Source organism: Aptenodytes patagonicus, chromosome 27 (genome assembly GCF_965638725.1).
Source record: "Aptenodytes patagonicus chromosome 27, bAptPat1.pri.cur, whole genome shotgun sequence".
NCBI classification, from domain to species: domain Eukaryota; kingdom Metazoa; phylum Chordata; class Aves; order Sphenisciformes; family Spheniscidae; genus Aptenodytes; species Aptenodytes patagonicus.
Genome location: NC_134975.1, coordinates 1,929,511 through 1,950,976, shown reverse-complemented (window position 1 = coordinate 1,950,976; position 21,466 = coordinate 1,929,511). Strand labels below are relative to the sequence as shown.

The 21,466-nt window shown below is 56.0% G+C and overlaps 1 protein-coding gene across 2 annotated transcripts; it reads left to right on the top strand.

Moving 5' to 3' along the window:
- Nucleotides 1-39: 39 nt before the first annotated feature.
- On the top strand, nt 40-20,464 carry TFCP2 (transcription factor CP2). 2 transcript variants are annotated; one of them, XM_076360486.1, is made up of 15 exons: nt 40-428; nt 6,924-7,075; nt 7,709-7,785; nt 8,214-8,319; nt 8,532-8,638; nt 9,315-9,467; nt 11,892-12,002; nt 12,794-12,882; nt 13,395-13,443; nt 13,945-14,038; nt 14,684-14,774; nt 15,758-15,864; nt 17,171-17,313; nt 17,989-18,040; nt 18,172-20,464. In XM_076360486.1, the coding sequence occupies exons 1-15, from the start codon at nt 307-309 to the stop codon at nt 18,207-18,209; spliced, it is 1,491 nt and encodes a 496-aa protein (XP_076216601.1). In that variant the 5' UTR covers nt 40-306; the 3' UTR covers nt 18,210-20,464. The 2 variants fall into 2 exon arrangements, with proteins under 2 accessions (XP_076216601.1, XP_076216600.1); XM_076360485.1 differs by having other exon boundaries at nt 13,395-13,473.
- The last annotated feature ends 1,002 nt before the right edge of the window (nt 20,465-21,466 follow it).

Genomic DNA, 21,466 nt, shown 5'->3' with positions numbered 1-21,466 from the left:
AGGGGTCGGGGGGGTGCAGCAGCCCGGGGGGGCGGCTGTTGGTTTGGGGTTGAGTCCCCTGCGGTGGGTCCTGGGGGTCCTCAAGTTAGCCATCCCAGGAGCGGGTCCCCCAAGGGGCGGTGGGGGGGGGCTCGGCGCCCCCAGGGGAAGCGGGGAGCGCAGCTGAGCCCCCTCGGGGAACGAGCCTACCTCTCCGCCGAGAGGGGTGACGCGCCGGGGCACCCGCTGAGGAGCCCCCCGCTGCCCTCCCCCACGGGGGACGCCGTCCCCTCGCCCGGGGCTTGCGCCCCGTGCCTGTGGGTGAGGATGGCCTGGGCTCTGAAGCTGCCGCTGGCGGACGAGGTGATCGAGTCAGGGCTGGTGCAGGACTTCGACGCCAGCCTGTCGGGCATCGGCCAGGAGCTGGGCGCTGGGGCCTACAGCATGAGGTAGGTGGGCTGCTCCGGCCACCTTAAAGGGTCCATCCTGCACCTGGGAGAGGGGCTGGTCGCCCTGGGGAGCTTGGGGTGGGCTGAGGAGCCCCAAAATGCACCTAGAGACGGGGGACCGAGCTGCTCGCCGGTGCGTTTGGCGGCCGCGGTGTCACACCGGGGGACGGTTCAGGAGGGAGCCGGGCGCTCGGCTCCGGCCACCAACCCTGGGAGCTGGTGGCGGCCGCTTGAAGTTGGGATGGAGTCACAGTTGCAAAGAGCCCGTTGGCCGCTCAGGGCTTTGGGGGCTCGCTGGGCAGCCGTTTGGGAGAATGGATGCGCTCGAGGGCGTGGGGCTGCACAGCCCCTGCGCCGCTCTTGGTCTTTGGCCTCCTGATGTCCTCAAACTGCAGCTAAATCACCCAGCGTTGGTCCCACGCTTCTCCTCCGCTTGCTGGTTAGAAGAGCCCGTGGCCGGTCGCTTTGGCTTTATGCAGCGTACGGCAATCGCCCCAGGAGCAGTACATTGTCCTAATTAATTACCCTCCCGGAGGAACACCGGCATGTTTTTTTTGGGGTCAGACTAGCTCTGTCCTTCTGACTCTGAGCTAAACCAGGAGCAAAGGAGAGGAGCAGGACCCCCACAGGGTCAAACGCCCTGTGCATGAGTGCAGCGATCGGGACCTCATAGCGTCGGATGCTCAAACTGTATTGCACAAGTACGTGGCCCGTGCTCCGGAGATGGGTCCCAGCTTGCTTCGCCGCTCTGCCCTCCCGATCCCAGCTCTGGCATCCAGTCACTCAGCCGAGCCTCCGTGCCATGGCGAGGCCAAAGCGCTGCATCGTGCTCGCCATTCGAGACCCGGTAACGCCTCGTTTCTGGCTGCGTGAGTTAGAACGGGGAAGCGCAGCCCGTGGATGAGGGGTTGGACTGGACGGGGTCTGCCGAGTCGGCCCGCGAGCGGCCACGCGCTTCCCCGCTGCCATCCTTGATTAATGAGCTCCATCGTGGGCCGGTGCAGATCCAGTGCCATCTGCGAGAGAGCTGCCTTGGTGTAATTTGGGGTGAGAGCTTTATTAGTTCAAACGCGACTGCTGTTCCGCTTGCTTTCATCCTGGGATCCCTATCGGCTGGAAGCGAGGAGGGAGGACGAGATGGATCCCTCCCCGCAGACCCGAGGCAGGAGCCGGGCGCGCAGGCGGGCGGCGAAGGAAGCTCTGGAGGTCGGGGCTGAGGTTAATCCATCCAGGAGGAGGCTGCCACAGGAGGACGCCTTGACGCAAGACTGGGGCTTTCTGAGGGGACTGCAGCTGGAAACGGTGAAAGTCAGAATTAAAAATGACCCGCCGGGTGACTGCTTACAGTAAAACAGGTTGGAAAGCAACTTCCAGCCCGCTGGCCTTTTCCAGGGGAAGTGGAGGAGCAGCTCTTCTCATCCAGCCTCATCTCTCCTTTCTTCCAGGGACGAGGAGAGCCAGCACCTTCCCAAAGTTACCCCGACCGCCGTTAGGGTCTGTCACAACCTTTGGCGTTTGTTTAATTGGAACGCTCAGAAAAACCGAACCCTGGGCGACAAAGTCCCAAAGGCTGCGAGCTCGGAGGGAGCACGTCCCTCTCCTTTCCCGGCAACAGCAACACCGAGTGCTGCGACCAGCAGCTTTTCGGAGGAGGGATTCCTCCTTCGTTACCTTCGATGGGGAGGGAGGGAATGAGTTTCCAATTTAATCTGTGCAGGGGAGGTCCAGCTTTGCTTTGGGGGGGGGGGGGATTGTGAAGCTTCGAAGCTCCTTTTCCTCCCCTTTCCCCTCCCTTTTGGTGAGGGGTCCCGTGCACAAACGCTCCCCTCTCAGAGAGGGCAAGCAAAGGTGTCGTGGATCATGTTTACGTATAGACTTGCCTCCGCCAAGCTAAAACCCATCGGCCGTGCATCGAAAGTTTTAATTGCATGAGGAAATCTTCAGTTAGCTTGCAGCTTTGAAGCGTTTACATCCTTTACCTGACCCAGCTGGGTGCCTGTTTTCAGCACCAGAGGTTTGAGGGGAGGTTTCCCGAGGCCACGGCTCTGCACGTCCCCGTGCCGTGCACCAACCTGGCTGCCAAGCTTCTCCACGCCGGTATTACCGGTGCAAAGGGGCTTTGAGCTCCGTGTTGGTGGCGCGGTGGCTGTGCCGCTGCTCTGAGCCCAACCTGCTGCCGAGCTGCGCTCTCTGCGGGGCTCGCTCAGCCGTCTGAAACCCGACTCTTTTTTCGGAGACTTTTCTTGACCTACGCTGCCTGTAAATAGAGCATGTGCCCCCGTAGGTGAGCGCGCCGACCTTCCTGTCCTGACATCTGACATTTTCTCCCGTGTCGCAGGAAGGGGGGAAAGGTTTCGACAGGCACCTCGGGTTTTGAGAGTGTTTGTGGCTTTTCTGTGCTCGCCCCGTGGGGGTTTTCCGCTTTCATCCCTTCTCCCTATGGAAGAGGCACATTACTGCCTTGGGAACGAGCGCTGGTAGGTGGTGGTAGATGATGAGGGTTGTCGCTTGGCTGGAAGCTTTTTCTCATTTGAGTTGCACGGTAGGATTGTGCTTTGCGTTTGTTAACGAACCTGGATTCTTGGTGTTACCGTTGTTCCCTGGAATTAGGTTTTTAGGAGAGCAGAGGTGGCTCTGGAGGTGATAATTGGGCATCGGCTGAATAATTCCATCCGCAGAGTTTTTCTGTAATTACTTTTTTCCCTCTTTCCCAGGAGATTCTTTCCCACCCCAGAACCAGGGGCCTGAAGTGAAGTGTCTTTCCCCAAAAGCATGTTAAATTGCACAGTGAAATACTCTTTTTTTTTTTTTAAAGGGAGGTGTGGCCCCAGGGGTTGCAGGAACTCCTCCAGGTGCCTTTGGAGCAGGCAGGACCACGCGTGGGTTTGTCTAAAGAAAAACTCGCCGATGGCTGCTCGGTTTGGCCACGCTGGGCATCGCAGGGAGGTCTCAGGGGGCTGCTCGTGGGGTGTCGGTACCTGAAGGACTCGCAGCTTCCCGGCTCTCCCCAAACAACCCACAAAATGACTGCTCTTGAACTTGGTGGGCCACGGCAGGGTGGCAAAATAACAAAGTGCTTTCTGTGTCGCCGTGAATCGCCTTGCAGGTCGCAGCCGTAGTGTTTTGCTGCCGTTTGCAGGTGGCTGAGGTGGTCCTTCCCCTGGAGATGCCGCGAAGACGTCAGGCCCAGGAGCTGCCGAGCTTTCCCTTGCTGTTTTATAACCATGTTGTCTCTGTAAATATTTAATTCTTTTCTTGCGCCCTGCAATGTGTAAAGCTGACCCTATTACCTGGGCCCTATAGCACAGACACGTAACGGCGTCTGCACGGCCGGAGGTCCCAGCCGAGGGGCTCTTAGCAAAACCCATGGCCGTTGCGATGGTGAAGGATCGCTCCCCGCAGGCAGGGGTGTCGCGGCGATGCTCTACCAACACGTCCGCACACGCAGGGTTGCACCAAAAGCAGCTCTGCTTCCCCAATAGCTGCTTGCAAAAGCAAACCGTCATTTGCTTGATGATTATTCCCGATTAATTGGGTTGGACTCTTGTTCCAGAAATACAGGGATGCAGCTACCCTAAGTTTTTTTTTTTTTTCCCCCTTCTGCAGCTTGCAATAAAATGTGGGTTTCAGGTCGTGGTTATGTGGGGTCTTAGCGAACGCAAATCTAGAGGCTGGACTTGGGGAGGTTTTGCAGGGATGGCTCTGCCGTTCCTCTTGGCAGGCGTCCGAGCAGTGTTAGTGGCCGTGTGGAGCTTCTGGAGCCCTGCAAAGCAGCTTGTGGTATTACAGCAGACCGCTGTGCTGCGTAATGGGGATCCAGCATCGCCTGAGAGCTCCGCGTGCACGGGAAAAGTGAGTGAAAAAGCCGGGATGACAGCAATATGCTGGCTCACCGTGCTGGGAGAACACAGTTGAGCTTTTCCTCTTCCTCACCCAGACTCTTTTTGTGCGAGGCAAAGCAAAAACCGAGGTGTCCCGAGGCTGCAGAAGTAGGATTGAATCATTGCCGTGTCAAAGCCTACGAGGAAAACGAACGCTCATGTGTGCAGAAGAAGTGCGTCCTGCGTTCCTCCAGCTGCCGGGAGAATTTGTGCAGGGCGTAGCCTTTAAATTAATTTTCCCGTCTGTCTGGGCACAGCAGGTTAGTGCTGGTTTTCCCCGTCCTCGCGCCTTCTTACAGGGATCAGGAACATCCGTGCTCCGTCCTGCCTTGGCAGCCTGCTCGGGCGAGAAATCCTTCTGCGGGAGGAAACGCCGTTCCTCTGCTAATGAGGGGGAGCTGCAGGGCAGTTCGTCCTCCGGGTTGTGTAATTTGCCTAATTGTGTACACGCGCCTTGATGGGTCGTCGATGCCGAGACCGGGGCATCCGCGTGGCTCTGTGTAATGTCTGATAAGTTGGGATTTGGGCGGGTAAGGGCTCTCCTGCTCGGGTTTGGGCAGCAGTGATAGGCGTTACTTGCACAGCGCTGGAGGAAGGGTGGATATTTGGTCTCTTGAGACCAAAGGGTTAAAGCCCTGTTAGGGTGGGAGCTGGTATTTGGCCAGGTAAGTCCAGTTTTAACTTGGGAAAGGTTTTTAATGTTTGACTAAAGGAAGAAAAAAAAAAAGCTGATTTAACTCCTCCTTCCTTGCATTCCCGTGAGCCCAAAGCCTGTAACGGGAGGGGCAGGCGACCTGACTCTTCATCAGGGCTTAGTGCTTCGCTGCTGCCCTTCAGCGGGACCCGAATAGCTCTGTCCCCATGCCGCGTTTCACCTGGGGGCGGTGGGATGGTGCTGGGTGGCCCCAGCAGCCGATCTGCAGCTCTGCGGTCCCATCCGCGCTCGAGCGCGTTTGCCCGGGCTCTGCTCGTGTGGATGAGTGGGAGGATGTTCTGGTTTATGCACTATGGAGTAATTGCTCTTGGCCATTGTTATGGCTCAAAACAACTGCTGAGAGTCAGCTTCTGAAACAATTTCAATTAAATACGTGTCTGTACGCTCAGGGGGTATCGCTGATGGCTTTTAAAGTAACATTCAGCAAGTTCTTGTTGCCACGTGGCCTTTTGAGTGTGGAAAAGCGTCCGAGTTTGCAGGGGAATGGAGACGGCGAGCTTTTTGCGTAGTTGCAATGACCTGGAGACATCCTTCTCCCGGGAAGAGTTGGTAGCACGGGGCTTGAACACCCTCGCTTTTCCCAGCCAGCACCGAGAGCGGCGTGACAGCATCCAGAGGACGAAGAGCCCAAGCTCGTGCCAGCTGGAGCAGCTCCGTGCCGCTCTGTGGCACAGTGTGGAGCTCCCGTATAACTCATCTCGTATAACCTGATGGCCAGGAAGGTGCTTGGGCTGGTTAATGGTTTGTGGCGAAGCCATCCTGATGGCTCTCCAGGGCAGTTCCTCCTGTCGTTAAGTGCAGGCTGGGCAGGAGTTAAATGCAGGCCTTCGGCAAGAGGCAGACCTGTAAGGTATAAAAGAGGTGCCTGCAGTTGTCTCAGAAACCTGGGTCTGGTCTCTCCCACGTCCCGTGGCGTGGGGACCCACGGCGTGGGCTGTGCCACCAGTGACGCGCAGTATCTTCTGACCCCCGTGGGCATCCCAGGCTCTTGGTTTGGGTCAGGGCTGGCTGGTTGTGTGGTGCCCAGCACAAAGGGCTCTTGGGTCTGGGGGCTTGTCGATGAAAGCTTTGGGAAAAGCTGGGGGTCTTCCTCCCGCTGCCTCTGTGCCAGAAGGGCTCTTTCCGCGCGGGAGCCTGCAGGATTTGCTCCACCGAGATGCTTGTGTGCGTCATGCAGCAGTTGCGGCTGCGGGAGGGAGGGTTTGGAGCTCTGACTCTGTGTCCCCCCCTTCCGATGTGCCCCGTGGTCTCTGCCTCCACTTTAGCTGACACCCCTGCTCACTGGGGCGGTGGGGGGCTTTTATAAGCACGGAGGAGGCGATGGCAAAAAAATGGGTGACCTTGACCTGAGCAAGACTTCAAATTCCTGCCAAGCCTCTCCTGGAGGGCAAACAAGCCCCTGGCCGCCCTGCTTGGACCAGGGGAAAGGGTTAGGGGCCAGTTTGCTGGCGGAGGTGAGCAGGCCAGTACCACGAGGAAGAGGATGGGTGTTTATCGGCGCGACACGGATGTCGTTCTGCAGGCGTCTGTCTTGTGCATCAGTGCAGAGCTGCTGCAAAATGGCGCAGGAGTCGCGCTGCCGGAGGAGCTGGGCTCCAGTCTGAAACACAAACTCTGTTGTCTCTTAGCTTCGAAGCAAGAAATGTGTGGGTTTTGGGAGGGTAGGGAGGCTAACTTGAAAAAAGCTTTAGCAAGAGCAGGTGTCAGGTCCTCTTCTCAGACTACTCGGTCTGCTTTAATGCTCCTTTGCAGTTCTGCAGAGAGATGTCAGGGTATGTGGGGGGTTTTTTTAACTAAAAAAAGCTCAAAGCTCTTCCAGGAGGAGGAACTAAATACCAAATGCATCATCCCTCTGTAGCCAGAGCTGAAATGAATCTGTCTTGACAAATCTCTTTGCAGCGACGTCCTTGCCCTGCCTATCTTCAAGCAGGAAGAATCGAGTTTGCCTCCTGAAAACGAGAACAAAATTCTGCCTTTCCAGTACGTGCTGTGTGCCGCCACTTCCCCTGCCGTCAAGCTCCATGACGAAACGCTCACCTATCTCAACCAAGGTGAGAGAAGCCCCGTGTCCTGCGCAGGCCGTGCACGCCTCGTGTAAACACCCTGAAAAAGAAAATTCTGCCTTTGGAAATTCCCCCTTGGGAACAGAAAGTGCCTTGATAGTAAACCCCAGGTTGCTCCTGTTTGGAAGCACCACCTCCTTCGCCTTGCTGCCTGCCCTCTGCTTACGGCGGTGAATCGCCTGTAGGATTTAACCTAATTAAAATCTGCGCGGTGTAAGGTGGTTAACTGACGTATCCGTGCCGGGGTGCTCTGCAGCGGGTGTGTTTTACAGGTTCAAGCTGTACCCGCTGCTTTCAAGTAGAACTGGAAGATCAGGGTTGGCGACCAAAGCCAGATGAAGCTTGTGTAATCGATTTCTTCCCTGTTCTTGGTCTTGGGGTAATAAGGGTAATTCCTGGAAAGTACTGCTGCAGGAAGGGGGAGGATTATCTGTTCCTGGAGAGGGGTGTTAGAGCTGTGGCTCTAATGGCTCGTGCTCCTATGACCCCCCACTAAAACATGGCCGGAAGATCAAGTGGCGTGTCTGGTGTGGCAGAAGATGTCAAAGCGCCAGAGGAGGGGCGGCAGCCAAGGTCCATCCCCAGACTAACCACCAGGTGCCCTTGTCTTCTTTCCCTCAGGGCAGTCCTATGAAATCCGGATGCTGGACAACAGGAAAATTGGGGAGTTGCCAGAGATAAATGGGAAACTGGTAAAGGTAAGCGGAGAGCACGGGGACGCATGTCCAGCTGGAGCCGTCCCCTGCCGTAGGGAGCAGCGAGCGAGGTCTTGTCCTGCGTTCCTGCAGCGGCCTCCGTGACAGCGTGTGTGGGATAGGTCTGGCTTGGCTGGGGGTTTATTTTCCCTTTCCCCTTCTCCCACCCTGTTGAGACCAGCCTGGCTGGTGGTGCCCAACCAGTCTCCTGGGGTCAAGCCAAGAGGCGATTGCCGATTGCTTAGCGTTCGGGAAGGATAAGCTGCCGCCTTCATGCTTCCATCCCAAGGGTCCTTCTGGGCTTTCTTTGTCTCCTCCGTGAAGCCTTCAGGCCCCTCAGCTCCCCTCTGAGAGTGGGAAATGCCTCGCAGCTTGAAGACTGTCGGGTTTCCTGGGGCAGCCCCAGGCACTGACTGTTTCTTCCCCTCTAGAGCATATTCCGGGTGGTGTTTCATGACCGGCGGCTGCAGTACACAGAGCATCAGCAGCTGGAGGGCTGGCGGTGGAACAGGCCTGGGGACAGGATACTGGACATAGGTGAGTCCCCGTGGCAGCACCTTGGCTGGGGCTGGAGGAGATGTGGGTGCCTGAAGTGCCTCCGGCCGGGCTCCCGGTCCCTTGACTTTAAGGGACAAAACGCTGTCACGATTCTGCACTTTGAGAGACGTGGTTGGTTCTTCCATATGTTCCCTGAGAATCTCCTCCTTCTACTACAAACCGCAGCTTGTTCTCCGTATGTGCCCCTACAGATATCCCAATGTCCGTGGGCATCATTGACCCTAGAGCAAACCCAACCCAGCTCAATACAGTGGAGTTTCTATGGGATCCTTCAAAGAGGACTTCTGTGTTTATCCAGGTAAAAGAGGAGAAGTGGGGAAACTCCTGTTGCGGGGGCCTAGGGGAAAAAAATAAAAGTTTTCCAAGGGGGAGAGAGGTGCTTTTTTGGCTCAGAGCTCTGAAATAGCAGCCAGATGCTACAGTGGTAGAAGGATGTCAACCGCAATACACCCTACCTCCTGCCTCAAGCAACGCAAGAGAGCAGCAGTTCATGCGCTAGCAAGGCACAGGCACAGCTGACCACCAATAAGTTGTTTTACACATTTTTGTGGTGGTTTTAGGTCCCGCTGGTTTCGTGATTTGGGTCTCCATCTTGCTTAGATGCTTTTGCACATCTCGCCAGCTGCCTAAAATACCTCTTGAAGTCTGGCCCTCCCGCCTAGAATAAACAGGCTGCAGCGCGTGGAGGCTGGTGCAGCCGAACTCTCTGCCCTGCTGATCTGGGGCTTGCCTGTAACATGGAGAGGTTGCAAAACTCGTTGGAAGAATGTGACTCCACCTCTGCTGTGGCATCCCCTTAACTCCTTAACGCTGGGGGTACTCGGTGTGGTCCCATCCCAGCTCTGTATTTCGCCCTTCTCACCGGCTTGCCCTTCACGCGAGTGCTGTCCTGGCTCCCACGAGGGGAATGGGAAGTTTGTGGTCAGTCAAACACGGCAGAATTACTAACCGCAGGATGCCTTGCCTTCCCCCAGGTTCACTGTATCAGCACGGAGTTCACCATGCGGAAGCATGGAGGAGAGAAGGGGGTACCTTTTCGGGTCCAGATAGACACGTTTAAGGAGAACGAGAACGGGGAGTACACAGAGCACCTGCACTCTGCCAGCTGCCAGATCAAGGTCTTCAAGGTACCTCGGCCCGTTGGTGTCCTTTCCCCGCTAGGAAACAAACTGGGAGTCAGTCCCAGTTCACGCTGCAGCCCCAGTGAATGTCACGGGTGCAGGACAGTGGCCAAGCTTGCCTGCAGAAGGGCCTCTTGGTCCTTCTGGTCTTGCGTTGCCGTTCTCTCCCTGGTTCCTCTCTGTCGATCGAGTCTGGATACCGTCGAGGCTACAAAACCAGTAAGCCAAGAACAACGTACAGGGAGAACGTGGGTTGTGTTGCCTCTGACTGAAACCTCCCACGTTTAGTCCTGAGTCTTATCAGCTTGGGAGATCCTCCGAGGAGCTTTGGCGTCTGTCTAAACTCCTTGCTTTATTATTACCTGCATCTGATGGTCGGTCTGCATCTGATGGTCCGTCTGGATCCGGCCTCTCCAGCGGCGCAGGCGTCTGGTGCGAATCGTTTGCAGAAACCCAAAGCCACGACCTGGCGGTGGCAGCCACGGCAGCACCATGGCGTGGGTGGCTGAGAAGGGTCGTGCACGCAGCAGCGCCCAGGTGTCGTGCCGCAGGGGCGGCTGTGCAGGGAATAAGTGGGGGCATGCCGTGCCCACGCTGTCTGGCACGCTGAGGTTGCCTCCGTTACCCCGTCCTCCCTGTAACACCACGTGAAATCTTGGCCGTGGCTCCTCTGTTCTTCTCCCTCCAGGGGCACTTGGCACGCAGCGGGGTCGGTTGCCCGGCCGGGCGCCTGTGCTCTTTGCAGTCCTGCCATGAAGTTGCTGTGGGATATCGGGCAGCATGACCCGCTGCTGTTGACTTGGCATCTTTCCCCTTCTCTCTCTTCTCTTTTGCCTATTTGGATTATAACGTTTCGAAGGCAGGGGTGTGATTTGTTAGGGCTTGTTTGAGCTCTGGCTGGTATCTCGATGCGAATAGCCTAAGCGGATGGCTGCGGAGTTGGGAGTTAAGGGATAAAGCTGGTCGCAAACGAGCACCCGGAGGACTGAGACTACGAGGCATCTGGCGCTGTGTTTCTACTGAGCTTCAGCTCTGCGTGCCAGGGGATGGGGTGGATTTTTTTGGCTCTGATGACCTTGAACCAGGAAAACCCAAAGCAGTGAAGCTGTGGCTTCAGGCACAGTCTCCCTGCAGAGGATGGTCTCAGATGGTCTCGGCCTTCTCTCCTGCTCGTTTGACGCAGCCGCTCTCCTGGGGTCGGGGCCGCTGTTTGGGCAGCAGGCTCAACACCGTGTGTGTGTTTCCCTGTGCCTGTGTGAGACCTGTTCGCCGCAGGCTGTCCTTCATCTGTGAGTTAATGTGATTCGGGCTCCTGCCCTGCTCTTTCCTTTCTCCCCTCTGCCCCTCAAAGCTGGGAGCGTTTCAGTGCTTTCGAAATAGCCACTGAGGGCCCCTTACCCACGCTCGTCGGTGCCTGGAGCACAGATCCTTTCTAGCCTCCGGAGAAGCACGCTGACCATGGAATGATAAGAGCAACCATTAGATTTTCACGGCAGGAACTGGCTAGTCAAGCCACAGCTAAGCAGCACCTCCTCGCCCAGCTCGGAGCATGGTGGTAGTTTGTTCAGGTCTCAGTTTTGCTGTCCAGAGGAAAAGAAATTTGGAGCTTGGGGGAGCGGGAAGGCTGTGGTGCCCGGCTGTATTTGCAGTCCTAAAACTTTCCCACCGGTGCCATGGATGCCGCTCACCCTCTCGGGAGGCGTCCGCATGTTGGCAGGCAGCTGTGTTGGTCCACCGAGGCCAAATTCCTTTTGCTTGCGAGTGCAGGCAGAGGAGCCAAGGCAGAGCCTGTGCGCAGCCAAGTTTTAAGGGAATTTCTTTAGGGTTCTGCCGAGGGGAGCACCGGGATAGCTTTGGTGGTTATCTCGGCACTCTCTTCCTTGCTGTTTTCCCCAGAGCCTTCAGCATTCGATAAAGGCAGCAAGTAAAATCATCTTAATCTTGCATACGAGAAAGCGCATGGTTTTTCAAGGTCGTGGCAAAGGCAAGGACATAATTGAGCTCTCTCATGTTCTGGTGCAGTTTGTGCCACTGAAATGCTGCCTCTCAAAGTGGTTGATGAAGGTGCAGAAGACGCAGCTCAGATATGTGACACCAGAAACCGGCCTTTGTCCCCCTAGAGGCAACGTATGCTGTCGGGAGAAGTTTCTTCTGAAAAACGTTTCCCCTCCTCGTTCAGATGTTCTGGGCCCCATTTTAGGGGCGTGGGTAGATCAGGATACTGGGGTTGTTAGAGAAGTAATGCTGTCACCGTAGTTAATTCTCTGTGCAGATAGTCCCAGCCCTCTTCCTTTTCCCTCTGCAAAGCAACAAGGGGGTGAGTAGAAGGATGAGTCACCTTTTCTGCTTCTTGCATTTCTTGCACATCTATCCAGCTGTCTGCTGCCGCCCTTCCATGCTGCTGTTCTAACAGGAATATCTCCTTTCCAGCCCAAAGGAGCTGATCGGAAGCAGAAGACGGACAGGGAAAAGATGGAGAAGCGGACGCCTCATGAGAAAGAGAAATACCAGCCTTCCTACGAAACTACGATACTCACAGAGGTGGGGTGTTCTTTCCTGCAGCGGCTGGCGTCGTTGTTTTAACGAAACCTGGCTTACCTCACTCGCAGGTGGCAAGGAACTGGCTGTTCTGCTTTGAAACGTTTGGCCAAGTTGTTAATAGCTGAAGACAAAAGCAAGATAAATTTTGTAGGCAGAGGAGGTGTTTCTTACTAGACCTGAAAAAGGACCCTTGTGCCTGGAAACATGATGGTTTTTTCCTCACTGTAATAGATCATCTAATAAAAGATTTTTACCTCTCCCTGCAAGCTTTGTTTTGCCCGTGTGGCAACTGGCCCCTGGGGTGGTGAGCTGGCAGAAAACCCCGTTGTTTCCTCCTTGTGCTAGTGGAAAGTGTCGGTCTGTTAAAATGCGATCATCTGAGGGGTCGGTGCTGAACAGCCCCGAGGAGGGAGCCCTTGTCCTGCCCCGGGTGAATTTGGGGACGCTTGTCAGTGCCCGATTCAGGCTCGATCCACTGTGGGGCTTGCTGCACGGAGGTGCCCAGGCTGGCAGGCACCGTGTGTGTCAGCCCAGTGCCAGAGCGATGGTTTAGATCCCAGATCTCACTGCGTTGGAATTTTGTGACTTTTGAGATTAAGAATCACTAAATCTGAGCTTTGTGACCATCTGCAGTGGATTGCCGTGGCTTCTTTTAATCCCCTACTTTATTCTTTAATTCTGTTTCGTAGTCGGTTGTTGGTCAGCAAATAGCTGTTAACCTGTGCTGACCAGAGCAGATGTGCACGCTTGTTCAAAGCAATCCTGTGACCCTTCTGGGTTTTCCTTTCTAGTGTTCTCCCTGGCCAGAGATAACGTACGTCAATAACGCGCCATCCCCTGGCTTCAACAGTTCCCACAGCAGTTTTTCCATTGGCGAAGGGTAAGTCCGGAGGAGAGGCTGGCTGGCTCTCGATTTCTGCCTTGCACGAGAGATTGATGTGTCTGAGCTGGCGGTGACCGCTAGCGAAAGGAAGGGCCTGGTTCCAAGGTGTACAGGGGGTGGAAGCAGCCTAAGAGGCCGTGTCAGTGGGGGAAAAGCGAATTAAAGCTCTTGAAGCTGAGCGCCATTAACCTCTCCCGGCTGCAGCAGAGCTCGGCTCTTGCACCAGAAGCCTGTGTGCATTTGAGCAGCGGTTTAGCTTCCAGCCTGCTTCGCTCTGTCTTTCCCCATCATGTTAATACTCCCACGCAAGCCGTTCATTCTTGCAAAGTATCGCGCTGCAACAGTGATGGTGTTGCCGCAGCCACGTAGCCGTCTATCCCTGGGTTTCGGTGGTCTTGGTTATGGGACTTGGAGGGTGGTGGTTGCTGCCTGCCGGGATCCCGTGCCGGAAGGGGAAGAGCGGCGCTAACCTCGTGTTCTGCTCTGTCTGGCTCTCTTCCCCAACCTAGCAATGGCTCTCCAAACCATCAGCCCGAGCCACCCCCTCCGATCGCAGATGTAAGTCACACCTCAGAGCTTATGCTTGTGGTAAGGATGGTGCACAGGTCAGAAAACGGGATTTTGGGATGGAGCGGGGGTGGGTTCGAGGGTGGCTGTAGTTTGCTGGGGAAGAAACTGCTCTAGTTTAACATCTTTGGGGAGTTATAACTTCTTTTTGACTCCTAGTTGGAAAAAGAGGTCACAGGGTGAAAAATGTCCAGTACAGCGATGCGGAGCTGTGAGCAAGCTTTTTGTAGTTCGCTGTGACCTTTACTTATTGCCTTGATCTTCACTGTGCTTTCCCCTTTGTTTCCTTCCTCTTTCTCTGTCCCTCTGAAGCCTTTTAAATCAAAACCTGTCCAGGCTGCAGCCTTGATTGTGCGCGTGCTGCGAGCCTGGCTCACTAGGGTCTCGATTTAAGACTGTGATTATAAACACTGACTGAGCTGTGTTCATTCCTCAGTGGAAATGCTTCCCCGTCACCTCTGAGGCCGTGACCCTTGTTTTCCTACGTTGCAGAACCTCTTGCCCACCAGCACGCCCCAGGAGGCCCAGCAGTGGCTGCACCGAAACCGCTTCTCCACTTTTTCTCGGCTTTTCAGAAACTTCTCAGGTAAGTTACGGCGTCCCCTCCGTGTCTGCCCCTTCTCTGTGCCGAGTCGCTCTGCCTCCTCTTGCTCCTGAGGCCATCTCCATGTTACCGTTGCACATATAAATGTTTTTAAAAATCTCGTCTTTTTTGTAACACAATAAAACGTGGCTCCCTGAAAGCTGTGTTCTTCATTTCTCACCTTGCTCTCAACTGGCAAAATAGTGGGGACTGGGGTGGTTTCTCTTCCAAGAGCTCACAGCACCCTCCGATCTTAAAACAAGCTGAGAAATGCTGATCTGAGGGAAAGCACTGTGTGTAAAGAAATGCTTCGCATTTATTTTCCTCTCCTTCCCTGGTGATACGGCCTCCATTATCCAGGGTCGCCGAGGCGCTGGATAGCCGGCTGTAAATGATAATGCGGGACACAGGGTTGTGCCGAAACACGCTCTTGCAAAACCAGTCTGGAAAAAAATCTTGCGAGTGTCCTTCTGGGGGAAGCAGGGGGAGGTTGTTAGCAGAAGGCAAAAGCAATTTGGGAACGGGGTGAGCTCTGCGAGCGGGAGGAGGGGAAGCTGGCACAGCTGCGGTGCCCAGAGCCCCCCCTCATCCTGGACACTTTGGGCTGGATTGTGTGACTTTCTCTCCTTTTGATTTTTAAAACTGTAGGTGCAGACTTACTGAAGCTGACCAGAGAAGACGTTATCCAGATCTGTGGCCCTGCAGATGGCATCAGGCTCTTCAACGCGTTAAAAGGACGGTATGTTGTTTGCTTAAAAGCCGATTGTGGATGGTAGGTAAATTGTGTTTGTTTTAGCCTGTTTGCTTGGCTCTTGCTATTAGAGAGAACAGAGTTTCATTAACCTTCCTGAACCTCTTTCAGTCAAATTTGATAACTTAGCCAGCAGGGTAACCGCTCCGGAGACAATTTAGGGAAGAAAATCCATGTGGGAGAGAAGCGTTAGAAATTATCCTACTCTTTGAGTGTCAGAGAATCCAGCCACAAGCCAGAAAGTCCTGCCGATACAGTACTTGTTTCCTCTGTCCTCTGAACCACCTCTCAGTGGAATTACCTTCCCAGAAAGGGAATATTCCTTTGCACCTTTCCCCGAAGAAGCAGGGACTGGTGTTTCACTGACCTCCTGTCTGAGCTGGAGCATTTCAGAAGGTGCCGCTGCAGCCGGCCAGAGAGGCACAGGGCACAGGGTGGGCTGTATTTGGGAGGGAAGGTCTGGGGAGGCATTGGTGCGGGTTTCTGATATGCGGCTGCAAGAGCTGCGCGGGTGGGAAGCATTCCAGGGGCTTAATGTACTGCCTCCGATGGCTGGGGAGATAGCGGGGAAACGCAGTCGCGCTGCGCTGGGGAGAAGGGCAGGAAGGACGGGAGACGCTGCCGGCTTTTGCACTGCAAAATGAGACTCTGAACGAGAAGGAGCGTGCGTGTTACCAGCAGAGCTCGGTGTGGACCACGGCCGCTCTGTCCTCGGGAGCGGACCGTCCGAGTTAGCTGCTCGGTAGCCAGCTGGCACCATGTCCCCATGCCGACTTCGTCCCCTTCTCACAAAAACCTTTGCTGCATCAGCAAGGTGGGGACGACCACGATGGTTTTGCTTCAAGATGAGTTTGTCGATCTCCTCTTTTCCTTCTGAGGATACTGGGGAGGGAAGAGCGCTGGCAAAGTGTCGGGAGCTAGAGGCGTCCTTGAGCAAATCCGATGGTGCCCATTCACTGTTCTGTCCATAGGATGGTGCGGCCCAGACTGACCATCTACGTGTGTCAGGAGTCCCAGCAGCTGAGGGACCTCCAGCAGAAACACGAGGACGGGGACACAGTAACCAGTACTTTTTTTGGTAAGGGCTTTGAAGCCTGACTGGGGGCACGTGGGCTTGGGTTGCTGCCGACAGGGCGAGGGGGGAAAAATAACAGCCGGCGGGTTCAGCAAACCAAAATGCAGCGGGGGCTGTTGCCAGCCCTGCTGCTGCCGCCCGCAGGCGCTCAGCACCAGCTGCCTCTGATCCCCTCGTCCCCACACCACGCTGCCCTGTGGGTTTTGGGCTGGCGAAAGGCCCCTCTCGCAGCCAGGGCTGCTTGTGTTAGCAGAGCCCACTGAACCCGCACAGCAGCTCAAAGAGGGTCTGTGGCTTTTCCTTTCAGCTGCTGCGCCTCGCGTTGGCTGCTGTCTCTTATCTCTTCACTGCAAGGAGGCAGCGAGCTCACGTGCGAGCTCACCTGCAACCTAACGCAGGCTCTGTACACAAACCGACGGGTTGTGCGCGCTCTCCTTTGGTAAGGGTGCCAAAAGATCACGGTGAACCCTTTTTACTTGCCCTGGTCCTACCCAGCTGATTGTTCTCCTTGCCCGCCAAACGGGTGGCTGCAGAATCTGACTGTCGGCATGTTGCCTGCTCTGAGCTGACAAATGATAGCTCCTGCGAGAATCCAGCATTGCTCAGACAACAATGAGTGACCTACATTTGTGGAGCAGCCAGGCGCCGGTTTATCCACCTCCGTGGTTGGAGCGGCGAGTGCAAAAGCAAACAGCTCGTCATTTCCTTGCTCTGCTCCAATTCAGATCCTCTTGCTTCGCCCCAGGACCTGCCCTTGTGGGAGTGGGGGAACGGGGGGGGGGCTCTGGGGAGGTGCTAGGGCGGTGTTTCCATCCTGCTGGGATTGAAAACCACCAGGAATGGTACGAAACGCTGCTGGTCAAAACAGAAGCTTTTTGGGGCAAGGACTGCATAAATACCGAGCAAGCATTGCAGGACATTGATGATGGCCAGGTTACTGTGGAGCTGAGGCTCACGTAGCTCCGGGCATGCTGCAGCCGTGCAGCAAGAGCAGACACCAGAGACACGCTACATGTAGATTTAGCAGCTTGGGCTTGGAAAGATGGTAGCTGTGTGAGTCGGGCGCAGCAGAGCGGGTGTTTAACCTGCTGAAAAGCAACTCTGGATAGATAGGCTGTGCGCAGGCTGTGCGCAGTCCCTCCCCAACGGGGCTGTGATGTTCCTGGGCAGAGAGCAGCCTGTTCACGGCACGCCTCTAAGCATCCGCTCCCTGGGTTAGCGTGCATGGCGTTAGCTGAAGTGCCTCTGCTTCAGTGTAGACATCAAAGCTGCGCTTGGCGTCTAGCTATAACAGTTCTTCTCCTCGCAGTGTACCACGCTATTTATCTGGAGGAACTGACGGCGGTGGAACTGACAGAAAAGCTGGCCCAGCTCTTCAGCATCTCTTCCCAACAGATCAGCCAGATTTACAAGCAAGGTCCGACGGGGATACACGTGCTGATCAGCGATGAGGTAACAGCCTCTGGGTGCTCCTTATTTTCGACCTCTTGCGCTGGGTTGCTTCAGCTGGTTCGTGTCTGATTGTGCTCTGAGCTCCGCTGTGGAGGTTGCGCAGGACCCCGGGGAACGGGTCCCCTGGGCAGGTTTTCAGGAAGGGCCCTGCTCAGTCGTCTCCCGTTTCCAAAGGGTCGGAGTTAATCGTTGAAGCCTGTAGAGCCACGGATGTTGGCGCCTGGGGACGCTGCTCTGCTGCCGGGGGCACCTCACTTAAACCCGTGGGGTTTATCAGGCGTGAACAGCTCTCCCTGAGCTAGTCCAGGTTGCGTGCACGCCCTCCTTCATGCTTGGGTTTCTTCTAGCTTTGCTATAAAAACAGGGAGGGGAATTGCTGTGGGAGCACTTTGCTTTCAGACCTGCATCCCAGAATCCGATGGTTTCTCTCTCGGCTTGCTGGTTCGGACGTTCAGTTCTGGAGAGCTGGAGGAAGGAATAAATATTTATGGCTGGTGCCTTTCCTACCTCCCAGAGCACTAAGCTCCTGCCTGAGCAGCTTCTAGCCCTTTGGTACTCTAAATCTGTGCCCATCGCTGAACGGCAGAACACAAAGCGTTCACTTAGGGCTGTGAAGCACTTCTGCTGTGGTTAAATACAGCCTCAGACTAAGCTGGCTTTCGTGGCTTCTTTCAGATGATACAGAACTTCCAAGATGAATCCTGTTTCGTTCTGGACACCATGAAAGGTGCGTAAATGCCCGGGCTGCGTCTTCTATTTCCCTTCCTTACTTCTTGGGGAGCTCTTGTGTCAGATCTGCTCAACCCAGCGGATTCCTTTGCTGTTGCAGGTGGCTCATGAGCTTTGCTTCTTTTGCAGCTGAAACCAATGATAGCTACCACATCATCTTAAAATAGGAGGGGACGGGATGAGGAACACCCGTGATCCTCTCGTCGCACACGAAGACCCTTCACTTCCAGCACAAGGACACGAGCAGAGATCTGGAAACTCCTGGGCACCCTCTGGAAAGACCCCGAGCTGTTGGTTACTCGGCTGTCTTTCTTGCAGGGGACCTCCTTGCTCTGACGGCATCTAAACGGCCGTTGATGGTAACGTGCTGCTTAATTGCTGGAGCTCTGAGGCTTGAAGTTACCAGGTCGCACTCTTGTGTAGCTCTCGGTAGAAATTTGCCATTGGGACTTAAGACCTGCGTGAGGGCTTTTTCTGTGGCAGGTGTGCTCTGCTCTTCTGAGAGGCATCAGCTCCCGTGACACTCACAGACTGGCAAGACAACATGAATTAAACTGGCCCAACAAAGCCAGCTGGCCCTCGGGCACGTGCTGAGCTGAGCAGGTCTCAAATACGCTGCGTACTGTGCTGATGGAGTGGTAGGCTAGGGCTGGGAGGGATTTTCTTAAAAGATTTTGTTAAGCTTTCATTTAATATTACGACGCGTCTGTTAGACAAAGGTGGTGACTTCGTTTTTCTCCTCTCCACCCACCCCGAAAATGGCGTTGGCTGTGTTTGTGTGCGGGTGTGGTGCCATCCTTCCCTTGCGAGTGTAAGGTCGTCAGGAACTTTATAGACAGATTTAGTTGTATAAAGCTGGAGCAAAACGTGGAGTAAAGCGGAGTTGGATAAAGAAACAGCTAACTAGCTTGGTCTGTGGGATTCTTTTCTGCATGTTTTAGGGAGAAAAAAAGACTTGGCTATCTCTGCTGAAAATTCGGAGCCATGTCTACCCGCTGCCTCGTTTTCTGCCCCTGCGTCCCCCTGCCCGGCCTCCATCGCTGCCCCAGCGTTGGTGTAGCCCTGCGCGCACTAAGGAGGAGGTGGACAGCAAGTTCAAAGGGTTATTGAAAGCCCTTGGACTTGATGGCGACAAAAGTGCTTCTGTGCAGGTTTCCAGGACAGCAGTGAAGTCTCTGGGGTGAAGGATCTGCTCTGCCGTGCAGGTGGTGGATCCTGTTCCCCGTCCGTAGGATCCCTCGGTAGAGACTGAGATGCCCGGGGTGACACCTGCCTCTGACCATCAGCACTACCCGAGGGCGTTTAGAGCCAAAAAATAGGGGAAAAATACAATGTAAAGCAGGGCTCTTATTTTTAAATAAGGCTGCAGTGAGATCCCAGCCCCAGGCAGGTGATGTAGGTCTGGGGAGGGCCCGTGGGGTGAGTGAAGGCACTGGTGGGTGCGACAATCACGACGGCCGCGTCCCTGCTGCTAAAATACCAGCTGCTCTTCTGTGTTTGTAAGCCATAAACGATTCTGTTCCTATCTTCCTCGGCCAGCTGTCGTCTTCTTGGAGGTACGATCAAGATACCTAGCACACATTAGAGCTGGTTCAGTCCTGGCCAAACCTTCCCATCCTTCGCTTGTGCTGGCCGAGCTCCCGCGGCCGCTGCTTGTGACTTCATCCTGGCGCAAAGGACCCTGTAGCGTCCCCGTCTCCCTTCCCCATCGCGCGTGACGCACGCACTCGCTCTGGCGCCATAAGGCAGGACATAGGTCAGCAGCTCCCCAAAACCGTTGTTCAGGACTGCGGTGGCTCCCCCTCACCCCCAAAATTGCCTGCCAGCTGCATCCAGGGCTGGGTAGCGGCAGGGTTGGCAAGGAACCGGAGGATCCAGAGGTTAATCCTGGGAACGGTCGTAGCCGAGTGCTGGCAGCGGGTATCCAGGATCCTCTCCACCTGGGCTCGTTCGCCCAGCACTGTATGAACTCAGGGGCCAAAGCGTCTGGCCAAAGGCACCGGCTGGTAACTAATTCCAGCAGGGGGGAGGCAGCCGTTTGGTCTCCTCACCCGGCTTTGAGACGGCTCGCTTCTCTAACCCTGCAGCAGAGACGCGAGCACGCCCCGAGCTGCTGCGGGGTCCTGCCCCGAGCCGCCGAAGCCTCGTGAATTGGTCAGGGGTAAAGATGCCAAGAAAAGCCATTCAAAAAATGGAATAATTTTTGCTCGCTTCTCCCCACGAACACCGGGGAGCAGCTGGACTGCCAGCTCCGCCGACAGAGGTGTTTGTGTTCGTCCGCTCGCCTTTTGTACGCGTTTTGGTACCTCCAGTGATTGGGAAGATGCGTGTTTTAATCCTGTTCTTTTCCATTAATATGCGAGAAGTGTGATGGACCTGTACAGTAGTGACATGGGCTCGGTAAACTTTTTGTATTGATGTTGCTGGGTGTATGTGGCTGATTTTAATCTATTGGATGAGGAAAATGCCAGCGAAGTGATTTGTTGCGTGCGGTGGCTCTGGGAGGAGAACGAAAATCCCCAGATGGACGGGGTAGCAACGGGCCAGTCCTTCCTCCAGCCCCGGTTGCCGGCTGGAAACAAGGGGGGAGATGAAGGGGTCGGAATGGGGGGGGACGAGGAGGATTTTTAATCCTATAACTTGACCTGCTTGTTAGTTAATAACAGCTAATCCGTAATCCCGGGGGGGAAGCGCCGCGGCCGCCCGCTGAGCTCGCCTGAGGAGGAGCGTGTCGGAGGGGCTGCCGAGGTGAGCGCGTGGGTCTCATGGAGTGGGGGGGAACACCGAAGGGGGGAGACCCCCATGGAGCTGGTCCGTCTCCTGAGGGCCCGCAGCCCTGTTCAGCCTCGCGGTGGGAGCCTGGAGAAGAGGACGACGGAGTCGGGGGCTTGCACTGGCCGCGGCTTGCAAGCCTTCGAGGGGGGGGGTCAGCCGGCCGCCGCGGTGCCCCCGAGCCGGGAGGGCTGAGGATGGGCCACGACCGGGCCCCCCCGTGCCCGTAAGCCTGTCGACCCCCCCCCCCCCAGTGGCGAGCTGCCCGGTGGCCTCCCCGCTGCCGGAGCTGCGGCTGGTCCCTTATAGCTGAAATCAGGCGCTCTTGGCCTCTCCCTGCTGTTTCCAGCCCCGCTAATCTCTTGTCTAGACTCCTCCGCCGGGCGGCTTTCGGCCGCCCCCTCTCCCCCAGCTGCGCTTCCACAGAGCCCGGGGCTGCGGCCTGGAGCCCCCCCCCGGACCCCCCGGTAGCAGGTTTGGGGTGCTCCCCTCGTCCCTTCCCTCCCCCCCCCCCCCCTTCAGGCCCTTCCCCAGCCCTGGAGGGGGTGAAGCCCCCCAGGGCCCTGAGCTGGGTCCCGGCGGGGGCGGAGGGCACCGCTCCAGCCCGGGGCAAGGGGAGCGGGCCCGGCCTGGCGCCCCGCGGCGCCCGCCC

Coding starts and splice junctions, on each gene's coding strand:
- TFCP2 (XM_076360485.1), top strand. CDS start 307: ATGGCCTGGGCTCTGAAGCTGCCGCTGGCGGACGAGGTGATCGAGTCA. Junction 9,468..11,891: donor GCCAGATCAAGGTCTTCAAG/GTACCTCGGCCC, acceptor TCTCCTTTCCAG/CCCAAAGGAGCTGATCGGAA. Junction 13,474..13,944: donor CCTCAGAGCTTATGCTTGTG/GTAAGGATGGTG, acceptor CCTACGTTGCAG/AACCTCTTGCCCACCAGCAC.